Source organism: Amyelois transitella, chromosome 8, assembly GCF_032362555.1.
Source record: "Amyelois transitella isolate CPQ chromosome 8, ilAmyTran1.1, whole genome shotgun sequence".
NCBI lineage: Eukaryota > Metazoa > Arthropoda > Insecta > Lepidoptera > Pyralidae > Amyelois > Amyelois transitella.
Window position 1 is genome coordinate 6,621,651 of NC_083511.1, and position 16,010 is coordinate 6,637,660.

Genomic DNA, 16,010 nt, shown 5'->3' on the forward strand with positions numbered 1-16,010 from the left:
ATAGGACTATCGATAGAATCGATATTATTTCTGATGAGTATTGCAATTACTATCGATACTGTCGTTTCTTTCGATAAATCAAAACTTTTAGTACATGTCTAAAGTAAGTACATATCTAATAATTGAGGTTGTGAACCTCAAGACATCACAGTCCTAGAAGGACTGTGAGGTTCACAACCTTTGTTTCACATCATTGGCAACCCCGACGTGATATATAAGGAGAGGGGAGTGTGCGCGCAGACATAATTTTAATTATACAAAATCACGTCGGGGTTACCACTGTAGCGGGTGTGATGATTTGGCTCGAATTGAATTCTTCGGTCAAACCTATCGATTGTATTAATTGAACTTACTAACGATATTGTACCAAACTGTGCTATCGATTGTTTCGATACTTAACACTGACTGACATCCTCATCGGATGAAAAACTGACTTTGACATATCGGTTTTGTCTTACATTCGGTAACACTAGGGATGTACATTAATTATTTCAAAAAATATCTACAATGGTGAAAATCGACTTTGATTTATCATATTCACATTGAATTGAACTAAATTAAATACCCATTGAATTGATACCAAATTACCGCATTCAACAGTTTAAATTTCTGACGGAATTTTGATTTAGACATGAGAGGTTTTTATGACGCATATAAAATAAAATAATAAGTGTTGACAAAAAACAACACCACATAATAGTCGCATGGATTACTCTTCGTAGTATTGTAGTATGTATGTACATACATTCTTGAACCTTAAATTTCGTAATTAATTTCTAATTTTTATTTTTATCAAACCTTTATTATGTTGTTTTTTTTATCGATAAAACATATCGATTATCGAAGTCGTATTTACTAATTTGCCATTCGTAATCATTAAATTACATCACTACCTTGTCAAGGTGCTAAATTCGTGTTGTGTGTGGTGTGGTGATTACGGCTTTCTTCTTTGTATTTTACAGATGTTGAATAGATTCTCTAATCGTTTTAACATTGAGGATTTATTTGATGCCATGCGCCCCGTTCAAGACCAAAGCCGTCGGTTTCGCTCATCCTAACGTTTGGCAAGAATGGCCGCGTCGGCCTCTGAAATAGAAGACTTCTTGAGTGGGCCCCTAGTTTCGTGGGTGAGTGATCAGTGATCCGTGCATCTGTTTTTATTAGGTACTTCTCTCAGTAAGAATGAAGCGTGAGACAAAATACCTACTTAGCCCGTGAACCGTTCCGTATGAATGAACTGTTATTTTATATGTCTGTTATAATATTCTGATTATATAGGAAATTATAGAAATGACTAAACTGTTACTCTGAAACCATTCGATACGATATATTTTTAAGCTTTTGAATAACAATCTTATGTATATAAGTAACATAATTCTTCAATATGGTTTGTTTAAAGTTCAATCAGCCATTGATCAATATTTTTTGTATCAATCATAATAATAAGTATTTACTGATATTGTGTGAAATGATCACAGAAAATAATTGTTATATGAAATTTTATTGACAGTGCTTTGGTTCTTTGGGAATAAAGTCTAATTCACTAGCACCAAAAACATCCTACTGTTTTTTTTCAACTACATATACCTGGGAACATTAATCAAAACTTCAACTCAATTCAAGTTAATAAAATTTTAAGAAACAATGAAAACAGACTGCCATGTGAAATTTATTATGTTAACAAGAAAGCACTTTATGTAAACTATTAAATGAAGTGGTGAAGTGAATGAGGCATTGCAAGTCTTTATATTCAAAGTATTATTATACAAGTTTTATTGCGGTGTACAATGAACATTGCTTTTCTATTTCAGCTGAAATCATGCCTTCCAAATCCAGACCTTGTCACAGAATATCAATCCCTCTTCGATGGCGATATCTTGCACCAACTGTACCTTCAGATAGACCCCGAACCATCGTTTCACATCACAAAACTAGCTGGTTTGGAAGACCAAGCTCTTATACTTGGTCAGATCAAAAACTTTGATGCTATAGTGAAAAATGTTAAAACATTGTATGAGGAAGAACTGGGTATGACTTTACTTGTTGTCCCAGAGTGTATTTGTATGGGGAAAACTCCTGAGTCACGGGAAGGTTTAGAAAATATGAAGCTTCTAATACTACTTCTGTTAGGAGCAGCTGTTCAGTGTCCAAATAAAGAGTTGTTTATAACACAAATCAAGGAGTTGGATGTGGAACTACAGCACAACATTGTGGAATGCATCAAACAGGTATATATGTTTAATCTTTAAGGATCTATGAATACCTTTACTAAAATGTTACAGCTTTTAATTCATAGATAATTTTTGAAGTTGGCAGCGTCTACAACTCTCCCCTGTTTGGCAAGGGTAAAATCTCTTTTAAACATAGTTCCAAAGCTTTAATTTTAAATCTTTTTTAATCCATTTTTGTCATTATTCTCGTCCTTGATTGTACCCTCTTGGAAAAGCCCACTGTGGGCATGGGATATTTAGAATCCCTACTGACGGCATAACCTTGTTAACATATGTACATAAATATATATACAAGACAAATTATACACACAGTATGAGTTAGTCTCAAAGTAAGTTCGAAACTTGTGTTACGGGATTCTACTCATATCTCAACAACACAATATTTTATAATAAATAATTGCACAGATAAATATCCAAGCAAATTAGAAAAAGTTCATTTCTCATCATGCCCTGGCTGGGATTTGAACCCAGGACCTCTGGTGTCACAGACAACCGCATTTACCGTGCGCCACAGAGTCAGTTTAACAGGAGAACCTTTCCTTATAACCAGGCTATAATGCCTGTTTTCATGTTGGCACCTTTGGGACATCCATGGAAATGGAATGATGAGGTTGAAAATGTTTTTTTTCATTCATACATACATACATAAAACCACGCCTCTTTCCGGGAGGGGTAGGCAGAGACTACCTTTTTCCACTTGCCATAATCTCTGGATCTCTGCATACTTCCTTCGCTTCATCAACATTTATAACTCTCTTCATGCAAGCTCGGCGGTTTCGGGTACTCTTGACCTGACCCTTTACCAGGACATCCTTCATATAATATATTGGCCTAGAAGATGAAAAATTTATAAGCTTATCCTTTAGTTGCCTTTTACGACATCCATGGAAAAGAAATGGGGTGCTCCTTATCTTTTTTTATTGGTGCCGGCAACCACATTTTTTTTTTTGGTCATCTATATTATCAAGTATTTTATGGCTCATCAGTTCATCACACCAGTTTAAAAAAATGAAAGTCTTAACTGGTTTATCTTACTCATTAACAAGTGAAGCACGACAATAAATGTTTCTTGAGCTTTCCACCCGCATTGTATTACAATACGTAGATAAAAGTGTGAACCGGCGAACCATTAAAAAGATAAAGACTTCGTAGTTTTTGTGTAAAGATATGCTGGTTTTGTGTAAAGGTAGAATGGTTGCGTGGTAACAAAATGTTTGCAGCCAATTAACGCGGAGAATTTGGGCGTCATACTTTAGATTGCTTGCAGATATAAAATGTCGATATCATAGAATTTTTTGTAACTTTAAAAAATTCAAGTCATGATAAACTCTGAAACTACTAAAACGATTTTGATCACCATGTTTTTGTAATTTAGTCTAAAAGTTCAAACAAAACTTTAACCTAAATAGTACCTAGTAGGTATGCCTTGCCAACCCAATCCAGGATAATGGTCATAAGGCGCAGGCCTAAGTCTAGTCTAAGTCTTCTGATCCTTTCCAGGCAGGTCAGGCAGGAGCCTGACCTGCCTGCAGGCAGGAGCCTGGAAAGGATCAGAAGACTTAGATGAGGATGTCATGGAATTATTGCCAGGAGGAAAAAGAGTAGTTAGGTACTTCCTACCTATATATCAATAGTAAATTTATTGACAGGTTTATAACCTGGGATTCTTCTTTTAGACTATGCTCTTGCAACCTGTCACTATTTCAATCTCATTTCCATCATTGAGCCATACAGCTGAACGTGGCCTGCAGGTTTTCGAGAGAGTTCGGTCTGTCCTACCCGTAAGGGATGTACATTCACGTCCCCAACCCTTATAAAGAAAAACTGAGGTATGCTATTGATACATAAATCACGCCTCTTTCCTGGAGGGGTAGGCAGAGACTACATCTTTCCACTTTCCACGAATCCTGCATACTTCTTTCGGTACATCTACAAATGCTATTGATATAGGTAGGTATACCATTATGACGCATTTTGAGGGCGGTCGGCGCGGTGACTCATCTGAAGACTCGATTTGTGTTGTTTCGGCTAATGTTCCATTGATATTTAAGTATGGCTCGGTGTGTCCACTAAATGTTGGCCTTGTCCGCAATGAGGTGCCAAAAATGTTGTAACTAATGTTGTGCTTACCATAATTGTGTTACGCGTTTGCCCAAGTGACGTCATAACTGAACGTTACTAATTTGTTTGGCTATGGTTCTTTAGCAGTCTACCAACCAAGTAATTGGTACCTACAAATAGTTATGAATTTAATCAAGTGAGATTAAATGTATATTATTAAAGTACTTAAGCATTCCGTTTCTTTTTCTTTACACGTTATAGACGCTACACGCAGTACATAATCATTCTCTTCTCCTTATCCCACATTATTTATGTAAGTGTGCCGTGTGGTTCCCGGCACAGATGAAAAAAATAATAGGACCACTCCATCTCTTTCCCATGGATGTCGTAAAAGGCGACTAAGGGATAGGCTTACAAACTTGGATTATTTAGGCGATGGGCCAGCAACCTGTCACTATTGGAATCTCAATTCTATAATTAAGCCAAATAGCTGAACGTGGCCATTCAGTCTTTTCAAGACTGTTGGCTCTGTCTACCCCGCAAGGGATATAGACGTGACCATATGTATTTATGTAAGTGAATGAACAAAAAAATACAATAAAGATAATAGTGTGGTCACTATGAATTTTGGTTTCTTTAGACGCTATTGGCTTGCTGTAGTGGCGCGATTTAAATTTCATTAATAAGCAAGAGCGCTTTGTTGAATTCTTTTTTAATTTCACTAAATCTTTAACCACACAATATATAGCATAACTCACCGTAGCCAAGTGCAAGTTGCTGCAAAAATTCTATAATTTTTGCAGCAACTTGCGTAACAAATGTAAGACCATTCGATCAAATTCTTTTAGCGTAAGGTTTTGTCTATGAATGCTTTGTATCGTAAGTTGTATTTAGCAGAGAACAAAATAAAATATTTTCCTTTTTCAAATCTGCCCTGTTCTTTTTCTTTTATTGAATACAGTATGGGCCATCTTCTGGCAGTTTAAGCAGCACGAATTCAACCGCTGTTAATAAATTTATATTTTTTTCTTTTTAGGTGACCGACATGCAAACCGTTGTGCTTACACCAGACGCGATAGACCTTTTTCAGTCGCCGACTCTGTTCAATCACATGCGGCGATTGGCCAAGGAGAGAGACCATTACTTGTTAAACTGGGCCTCTTTGGTCCTGAACGAGGGTTTGTGCGACACTGATAACGAGAACAAGCAAGCAAAGAGTCGCTCGACGCAGAATGTCAATCAGAATAATGGGGAGAGTCAACATCTGGCAGTGGAATTGGCTGATTGGAAGGCGCGACTGCGAAAGCAAAGACAGGAATTGTTAGTACCTATTCATACTGTTTGCAAACTTCAATCTTTTTTTTAGAGTCTAGGATTCCGTCTTGGAAGTAAAACTAATTGAATAAAATTTATTATAAAATAAATAAATAAATTCATACGAGGCTGCAAATGGTACTGATTTTAAGTTCTATGTTCATTAAAAATTATTGTTTAATTTCAGGGAAGAAAAATCAGAGCAATTGTCAGAATGTCGTGAGGAACTGGAACACACTAAACTGGTCTTGAACAAACTTCGGGCCGACAGTCAGGAATGGTTCAACGAAGCGAGGAAATCTGCAGGATACAGAGATGAAGTTGATGCACTCAGGGAGAAAGCAGAAAGATGTGATAGGTACCTAATTATATTCTTTCTGAAGCCATTCAATTTACATGGTTTTGGGATATACGGTTATTGTCTCATTTCTTATATTCAAATAAAATCATAGCGCATTCCTGGTCGCAATCTGAATTTTAAAAGACAGAAAGTAATTAACTACAATTGTATGATTGGCTGCCTGATTGTGTCTGTACTTTTTTATCCTACAACAACACAGGAAGATAATCAAAGGTGGAAAACTACACGCTTGTATTCTAAAGAAGTATATTTGTTTGCAGATTAGAGCAGGAGATGCAACGCTACCGCGATCGTCTCGCTGATGCGGAGTATTATAAGACAAGAGTAATGGAGCTGAGAGAAGACAATAAAGCACTAATGGAAACCAGAGATGCCTTAGAGGAACAATTGCAAAGGGCGCGGAAGCGGGCAGAACAATGCCTGACATTGGAAGCCGCCATGATTAAGTTGAAAAGAGAAGCCAATGATATAGCTTTGGTTTGTATTTCTTTTGTTCTCTATAAATTTCTCAGCTATTGCTGCAAAGTTCGGCGTCAACAAAAGACAACTTGGTAAGTTATAAATAAGATGCTGTGAAAGCATGGCCAAGGTTTCGAAGTCGTTTGCCTGTTCGATATCTCTTTTGAATATATTAAAAAAATATATATATATTTTTATCCAATTTACAGGAAAGGGATGCAGATCAACAAAAGATTCAGGAGCTTATTGAAGAAAATAATCATTTACAGTATATTACTAAATCTGTACTTAGTGAGAGCAACAATAGCAACTTAGATACTGATAATGAATGCGAGAGCACTCTAGAATCTGGTGAAAATAGTTTATCTGAGCAACTCACAAGCAATGCACAAGCAAGGGCCCTAAAACTTGAATTAGAAAACAAAAGGTTATTGTCCACCATTGATAACTTGAGAGAACAGTCTCTGCTAGAAAGCAGTGATAAATTATTGGAATTAGAAAAAGAAAAGAAAAAGTTAAGTTTGAAATGGGAGCAATTACAAGAGAATTGTAATAGGTTAATGCAACAAAATTCTGAGTTGGAAGATGTTTTCAAAAATGCGTTGGAAGAAAATAGGAAATTACAAGACTCATTGGATAGTCAAAAAGCATTTATAGATCGGCAGTCTATTGATAGAGAATCAGAGAAAAATAAACTACAAGACTTTGAAAAGCATTTAGAGTCTTTGACCAAAGATAAACAACGAATTCAAATGTTATGCGATTCGATACAAAGGAGAGCTGATGATTTAGAAAAAACATTGGATGCGAGGACGAAAGAATTAAACATTTTGAAACCAGAAGCCGATAAAGTAACAGCATTAATAATACAAACTGAAGAGCTAAAAACTAAATTAACTTACAGCGAAAAGGAAGCACATAACCTTCAAAGAGAAGTAAATAAATTAAGAGAAGCAATAGAAGAAAAGGATGTAATACTTGATAAAATTTCAACAGAAATTGAGTTGAAGAAAAAAGAAATAGAAAGACTTACCAGAGAAATAGAAATTGGTCAAAACACTATTCATAAACTTCAAGATTTAGAACAAAAAGCTCAAGAATTAAAATCGCAAAAGAAAGTAGATTCTGAAACTATACAAACATTACAAAAAGATTTAATTTCCGAAAAAGTTAATTTCGATAGATTGAGAAATTGTATGGAGAAAATTGGTATCAGTGTTTCTGAAATAATTTCTAAGGAAGTAAGCGTGGAAGATTTACTAGAAAAAATTATCACAAATGCTGATCATGAAGGTTTAATATCAGAAATAGCTGCTAAAGCCAACTTAATGAAATTGGTTCCTTGCAGTTGTGATGTTAAAGAAAAATTGGATGATATAAATGAAAGTTTAGTCAATCCTCAAATAGAGCAACTAACTTCAGATTTAGCAGCATTGCAAGCTTCTCTAGAAAACAGTCAAGCCGAAAATGCAAAACTACAAGTAAATATTGCCACATTAAATTCTCAAAATGGTTCTCTAATATCTCAACAAATGACCTTACAATTAGCTAATAGCCAATTAGCTGCAGAAAAAGAAGAAGTTATTAAACAGTTGGACGTGTTGAAAGATAAACAAGACAATTTGTTAAGGGATCAAGTTGCTTTACAGACTCTTCATGAGCAATTAAACAGTGAGTATGAATTATTGCTTAGTGAAAGAGAACCAGTGAAAATTTCTCTTAGAGATATAAAGTTAGAAAATCGAGAATTGAAAGAAAAAATAGAAATAGCTGAAAAAAGATTGGCAGATTTTGAAATGGAAAGAGAAAACTTGAAAATAGAATCACGTAATTTAACAAATCTCAGGGCTGAACATTCAAAACTAAAGGACGATTTCAGAAATCTATTTACAGCTAGTGACAGACTGAAAAATGAGTATAGAAATATGCAAGAAGAATACAGAAATCTTAGGAGTGAAGTTACACAACTGAAGTTAAGAAATACTGAAATGTCCGGAGATATAAATACTAAGTTAGAAATAATAACAAGTATGGAATTAGAAATAAATAAAACAAATCAACATTGTGAAATGTTGGTGCAAATGAATAAAAGCTTAGATGCTGATAGGCGATCTCTGATGGATCATGTATCTCAACTTCTGACTCAATACCACGAGTTGCTAGCACATTCTTTGAAAGACAAACAGCATTATCATGAGGAAGAAAAGATGTTTGCTGATAAAGTGAACGCCCTGTGCCGCCAGAAAGAAAAATTAGAGGAAAAGATAATGGAACATTATAAAAAGCTCGATAATTGTACAACAAAACGCCGCGGCTTTGGCGCTTCGTTTGTCAAAAGAGTTCGTAAGGCTGGTACCGATTTGATAAATAAAGTACCGTCGAGGAATAATAAGAGGATAGACGATGCGAATCGTTCCAAATCGCAGTTGACCTTAGCCGGGTCTGAATCTGGTGAATCGGATCCGGGTAGCCAAGATATTGAGAAGGTATCCAAAACTTCTGACCAAGATCCCGGATCTTCAAATCCGAGCGTGGAATCGCCTAGGCACAGTTCAGACTCTAGTTTTAGTCGAAGGTTCGAAGAGAAGCTTCTGAAGAAATCCGACAATGCCGATATTAGTGGTTCTATCCCAAGTTTGGACTCAAGGCTGACTAATGAGAACAGTTTTGTTAGACGGCTATCGACTACATCGATGCATAGTGGCGGAGGGGACGATGCACTCATAAGAGCATCTTTGAGGAGGCGACCGCATAAGAATTTGCCGTCTTCACATCGCAACAGCTATCAAGGACTGGAAGGCGACACGGGACTGCCAGCAGGTTAATATAATTCTTTGTATAAAAATTTCTTATTAAACTACTCCAAATATGTTAACCAAATCCTATTTTTCGTAGTGAGTACGCCTTCTCCGGTATTCGGCACGGCCGGCACTCGGCGCACCGTATACGTGGCTGACGACAATCCCGACGTCACTTTGAACTCCAAGCCGCAGAGCACCCCTATCAAAGAGAATCCGACGTATTTAGTATACAACCGGATTTCCACGGTCATCGGCGACGGCGCGTGTCAAAACATTAATAATAGTTCAAGTGATCTTCAGAGAAATGCTTCAGACCACTCGCGCGCAGTCGACGATAACATACAAGATTCTGAGATACGACACGACAGAAGAGCTCCCAGCCGCAACGAGAAAGAGAGGGATAATTCAAAAGAGTCCGCGATATGGTACGAATATGGTTGTGTGTAATGAGATGATTGGGAATGCTTAATCAGACTGATAAGTTGCCTTGAATTTTGATATCTTTACCGTTTACGGTGTGATTGAATTGATGTGATTGGAATGTTGATATATTGGGAGTTATATTGAATAATAATGTGATGGAATAATGTATCGTAATGACAGTATTAGCTTGGCATTTAATTCGAGTTCTATTTTTAGACCTGCAATTTTAGCTATTTATCCCTTGACATATTTTTTCTATTTTATGTGAAATAGGTTTTGTTCGATTTATTGCATTATCAACAAATACAAATAATTAATAATCTGTTTGTATTTTCGGCGGAACCATCAGGTGCAAAGCATCAGAATATGATTGATTGCTTGTAGGTATTCAAATTGAGTACCTGTTTATATATTGTCCAACCATTTATTTTAATTCAGCCGATAGTTCATTTAGTGTCAGGTAAATAAGTAACGATATTGGTAGATAAATGAGTTTCAAAATATTTATAAACATGTATTTAAAAGTTTATTTTCTCCAAACGTTAAACAAACGTAGGACGTGACTGCAGCCAGAGCTTTCAAAAACCAAATGAACAAATGGACAAGGTACAATTATAGCTGATTTCTTTCGGGTTTCATGGTCAATGCAAATTTGCTGTCAGTTTAATTTAAAACAAATCTTACATTTTTTAACCTATACGTAATTATATTTTATATGTAAATAGTCAGTACATGTGTTTGCGCATGATGAGAACACTCTCTTTTATGCTTGTGATCATTTACAATATCGATCACAAGTTATCAAATCGTTGCTATTGAGCACTTAGATGGAACATCACGAATGCAATTAGAAAACAGCTTGACACAAATATCTCTCTATGACGTAAGAAAATGTATTTAAAGCTACCCGTTTCAATTTAATGACATTCATACTCTTTACTCATAGTACAATTTATGACTAATTGATATTATTTTTATAATCAAGTAAAACAATTACATGTATCATCCGTATTCATTAAGATTTTGCTAATATTACCTATCCTAATATCATAATAGTCCAAGTATTTTTGAACTTCCGCCAATAAACTATACGAAAGATCTATGCTTCATTAAATTAAGTTTACGTTCTTTTTGAGGCCTTTTCTTATGCTTTTTTTTTGACAAGACTGCATCATGTTCCGCACCCATTATAGTACTGTTAAAATATTAAAATAAAATAACAGAAATACCCTACATGTTAGGAGGGATCCATAGGAATTTTCGTGAATATTCCATACTTAATCGCGCTTTAGGTTTTTAGTTATTTACACAGATATAACTTTTATGTTCGCGGTTATTATTGTTTTGATCACGCGAAACTAGTTTAAATAGGATCTTATGATTTCGAGGCTCACAATGCATTGTAAATAATATTAATAGGTATTATACTTACACTTGATCATAAATAAAGACGCCCAGTAATATATTGAGGGGTCCCTTGCCAGTGATTCTGTGACTTAATTTTTAAACTATTTTAAGTTTTATACCAATCGAATTCTACTCAAAGGCATAATTAGTACTTGCACAAATATTTTTTATTATTATTTATTTCGTAAAAGTGTTTAATTATAAATTAGTTATTAAGATGCGAGTACTTAGTTTGTAATTTAGTTCAGTACAAAAAATAATTATTATTATGGCCTTACGTATGTTTGAAATGTATTTATACAATCTCTTATACTCATTGTGTTAATGTAATATAAAATTAAATATGTAGTGATATTATTTTCATTTTCGCTGCAATTATTAGTGCCTTATATTTATAACTCTTGTAAGCACCATTACCAAGACATTCAGTTTTTTTCAAAAACTATATTATGTGGTACTAAAATGATGGTGCTCTTCAGTATTTTCCATTTCCTTTAAAATATGCAACTGTTAAGTAAATGTTAAAATATGCTTTTATGACAATTAGTTTTTTTAAGATGTTTTTGTCTATTAAACATTGTATTTCTGTACAATAATAAATAGCCTCTCACCGAATTTATGTAAAAGCACATGACCTTAATACAGGATATTTCGAAATAAAATCATAAGATAAGATTTGATTGTTTATTTCTTAAAAAAGTGTCTTCTGCACAAATCATTATTATTTCTACTTTAATGCTATGATTCAAGAGATCAACACTATCTATAGTATTTGCTTTTAGGAACTAAGACTAAACAAAAGTTATGAACACTTCTTTAACATACCAGCACTGCAATCTATTTCTGTCATATGGCATGTTGAGTAATTTTTGTTTTGGTGTTTATTAATTTAGTTTTAAAACAACTAACAAATTGGTGACATAATCGCCTCAATAAACAAATAGATATAATGAAGAACGAATAATGTAGCGAGTCAAAAACGCGACTTACAAAATGCTACTTAAGTGACGTTACACCTGAGCTTTATGATCGCATCACGAACCTTATTTGTTCGGCAGCTACTGATGCGACATAGTAAAAGTAATTTGATTTTTTCGTATTAACTGATGGCATAGAATTATTTTTAAATAATTTTGGATTTAAAAAAGTTATTTTCTCATCGTTTTTCGTATGAATATAAAATATTTGTGACGTCAAAATAGCATTCTATTAAGTAATTTATATTGTTTTAAAACCTGTCATCATGCTTAGTATTGAGCTCATATTTTAAAGAAATTTTTTCTTGTATGACGCCAGCCTGCGATGCTTATAACTTCACTCATAGCTCTCATGAACGTTGATAAGACTGTCCCAAGTTCACCGCAAACTTAGAAGAGAAAGGGCAGTTGTATTAGTTTACTCTGTTAACCACGCGTCCACCACAGTCCGAAAGGATAGCTAGTTGGAAAGATCTTTACGCGCCAGGACCTAACATACTTGGTGGCATCTGGCATCGCTTCCCAGACTATGGTATGGTATATACACTTATATGTCAAATTTCTTTTAGTTTATGATAAAAAAACCTATAATATATTTTTATCTTTGGCAACATACTGTTTGTCACAAATATGCTCCCCCTTGGTCAACACAATATGACAAACGTATAATGTATATAATGCAATCTTTTGTGTTTTAATATAAAAATATGTTGTAAATGACCACTGCAAATGTGTATCATTTATGACCATGAGGAAACAGCACATACATAGTACTTGTCAGATGTCTGTCTAAAGAAGAAACTTTGACAATGGTTCTATTCCTAACCTAGTAAATAAATTAGCTGTTTTTAATGAATTTAAAGTTAATGAACACTGTGCGCATTTGACTATAAAAATGCACGCCAAAAACAAATGGGTATCAATTTAGTAAAATCACCTCACTTGTGTCACCTTGAGATAACACAATGGGACTAGTGGGATAGACAGACTTTTCTGTTAATTCAGACCTTTAACATAATCGATGTCATGCATTCAATAGTTGTAATAAAGTTTAAACATAGTCAAAGAGATCCATTGCAGTTTAATTCAGTCTTGATTTCCCATGTGACGACAGGACACTGTTGAATGGGAACAATGAATGATTGCCCTGACACTACTGCCTTTTGTCCGGGTTCCACTTTAGGAGGAAGGTGTGAAATTATACACTGAAAGAAAAAGTTTATGTATCAAAATAATATATTCTGTATTATTCTAAAATAGAACTATTAATAAATCTGTGCATATACTCTGTGACTATTTAAGAATATATGTATATCCCTATATTTTCTTTTATCCTAGTACTTTCATTTCATTTGAAATCAGTTTGGGATCTATTATGACAAATGTTGACACAGATATTCTCTGTGATACAAAGTAACAGACAAAAATTGGTATTTATTTATACATTTATATTACCTTTGGTTTAGCATTATCTGTTGACATATACCCAATGCACATGGTCTTAGTTGTGTGGCCCCACAACAACTCTCCTTCTCCAACTTCTGCATCAAATCTCAGAGCTAATGCACCACCAAGACGCTCAGGGACATCCCACAAAAATGGAGACTCAATGAAATTCTCTTTGAAGCATTTATCTAGTCCTAATGTTGGAGATGATGATAACAAACTTTCTGCTGCATTCTTTGCCAACTCTGTACGAATCAAATGTTCACCACAGCCTGATGTACAGGCAGCTACTGATGGCTTCTTACCATCTCTGCTCATCACAGCCCACACTCCACTGCCAAATGAGGCTGCCTGACCTACTCTTCCTTCATGTTTTAAGGAAACTCCACCTGAACTGGCACCAGCAGCCACTACACCATTTGAATCTACACATATGGCCCCAACAGTATCCAATGGGCTGAACTTAATATCATTCTGTATTGAATACCTTTTTAACTTTCTTTTACAATGTTTGTAATTTCTATATGAACGTGCTGAGATCATTTTCTTATCATCAACAATCTCCAAACCCATCCGTTCTGCCCAGGATCTAGCACCTTTCCCAGTGAGAATGCATGGTGGCACACGACCAAGCGATAAGTTATCACACTGTTTGATACACAGGTGTTTTGCTAAGGTAATTGGGTTCCATACATTGGACACGGCTCCACATGCACCAAAATGTAAAGTTTGACCATTCATAAGTGAAGCATCACATTCCACCAACCCACTCCAACTCAAATTAGATCCAAAGCCTGCATTTGTCAGTGGGCTATTCTCTAATTCTGGAAAGAAAATATTCTGTACTTAATAAAAAAATATAATAAACAAAACTGTTTAGATCATTAATTTTATCATGCTAAATAAAAGAATTCACGACTCTTCTCCTTACTGGTAGACAGAGAAAAGTCTTGAAAAAGTGGCAAGGCCAAGGCCACTTAATCAAATATATACCTATTCTGTATTTTTATTTATTTTATTGTTGTAAAATATACCTATGATTGCTTTTTCTACAGCATCTATGGCATTTCCTCCGTTCTTCAATGCTTCGGAAGCGCTACGGCATGCAGAATAACATGTCCTCTGATAGTCTTTCTTCAAAGAATCACTATGGTAACCGGCTCCTGCAAAATAAAATTTATGTACTTAAATAGAATTTAAATCAAGTGTATCTTCTCGCATCAATAAAATTTACAAATATATTTACCTACCACAATGTACGGCGATAAAGCCATTCATTTTTATGGACCGACAGAGAACTACAATTATTATTACTGTGATATTGTTTAGTAAAACGTTTGTAACATAACTAATACTAATAGGTTATTTTCATACAATTCAACATAACAATACATCTGATTGATAAAAGAATAAACACTGAATCTTGTTTCCTAGGTGAATAATAGTACCTATCTCTTTTTAGTTTGTGGGTGAATGCTTTAGTTTTCTCTACCTAGGTACCTAGGTACTGTTTCTTGCATTTTTTCAATTAAATCTTTGCCAGTGATGACATTGACAGTATTTACTTTTATACTGCCCTGGCATAGACCATTCAAAGAAATGACATATACAGGGGCATCGCGGGTATCAGTATTTTTTTTTAAATGTCATGTATTAGAAAAAAACAATTTTGCATGTAAGGAAAGAAATAAAAGTAGGTATTTTTTGAATTCCAGTCTTCTCTCCTGATTCTCCTAGTAGGTATGCATCTTCAATGCTGCTTTGGAAAACTGCACTTTTCTTAACGCATGGAAAAGTGCAACCGTCATTGGGATCCCCAAGCCGGGTAAGGACCCGGCAAACCCATCCTCCTACCGACCCATCAGCTTGCTCAATACCATGGGCAAGATCTTCGAGCGCATTATACTAGCTCGGCTGAAAGACTACATAGAGTCTAAAAAATTTGGCTTTAGGGCCAAACACTCATGCGTCCAACAGGTGTACCTACCGCCTCTCGGAGCACATCCTTTATAACAAGGACAGGGGCTGGAAAACGGGATCAGTCTTCTTCATGGGCATGGGACTGCCATCCTCTCTCGTGCGCATCTTACGAGACTTTTTGTCAAACCGCTCGTTTCGCTATCGTCTGGAGGGCTGTCTCTCGTCGCCCCGCCCCATCCGAGCAAGAGTTCCGCAAGGATCCGTGCTATCCCCGACCCTATACTCGCTATACACTAGCGATTTTCCGCGAACCCCAAATGTGGAAGTAGCGCTCTACGCTGACGATACGGCACTCTAAACAATCGGCTACCATAGTGAAACGACTCCAACAGGCCATCAAGGCTCTGGAGGATTGGTCTCAACTATAGAGGATCGAGGTAAATCCCGCGAAGAGTACAGCAGTCTACTTTTCAAGGGACCACTCTATCACCACGAGATCCCGCCGGGGAGCGTCAACGCCGATCGTTGGCACCCTTCAGATATCACCCTAGACAGTCGCATGCCGTTTGGTCCTCTCATCAAACGCGTCAAAAACAGAGCCGCCTTGTAC

The 16,010-nt window shown here is 35.6% G+C and overlaps 2 protein-coding genes across 3 annotated transcripts; one reads left to right on the top strand and one right to left on the bottom strand.

Moving 5' to 3' along the window:
* The first annotated feature begins 904 nt into the window (after positions 1 to 904).
* Positions 905 to 11,732, top strand: LOC106136715 (protein Daple). The gene is made up of 7 exons (XM_013337346.2): positions 905 to 1,127; positions 1,812 to 2,228; positions 5,329 to 5,612; positions 5,794 to 5,964; positions 6,228 to 6,444; positions 6,636 to 9,246; positions 9,322 to 11,732. The coding sequence occupies exons 1-7, from the start codon at positions 1,071 to 1,073 to the stop codon at positions 9,672 to 9,674; spliced, it is 4,110 nt and encodes a 1,369-aa protein (XP_013192800.2). The 5' UTR covers positions 905 to 1,070; the 3' UTR covers positions 9,675 to 11,732.
* Positions 11,728 to 15,412, bottom strand: LOC106136723 (threonine aspartase 1). 2 transcript variants are annotated; one of them, XM_013337366.2, is made up of 4 exons: positions 14,727 to 15,412; positions 14,515 to 14,643; positions 13,490 to 14,304; positions 11,728 to 13,239 (listed from the first exon to the last, which is right to left on the bottom strand). In XM_013337366.2, exons 1-4 carry the CDS (start codon positions 14,752 to 14,754, stop codon positions 13,096 to 13,098), a joined length of 1,116 nt encoding a protein of 371 aa, XP_013192820.2. In that variant the 5' UTR covers positions 14,755 to 15,412; the 3' UTR covers positions 11,728 to 13,095. The 2 variants fall into 2 exon arrangements, with proteins under 2 accessions (XP_013192820.2, XP_013192812.2); XM_013337358.2 differs by having other exon boundaries at positions 14,731 to 15,411.
* Positions 15,413 to 16,010: the final 598 nt, after the last annotated feature.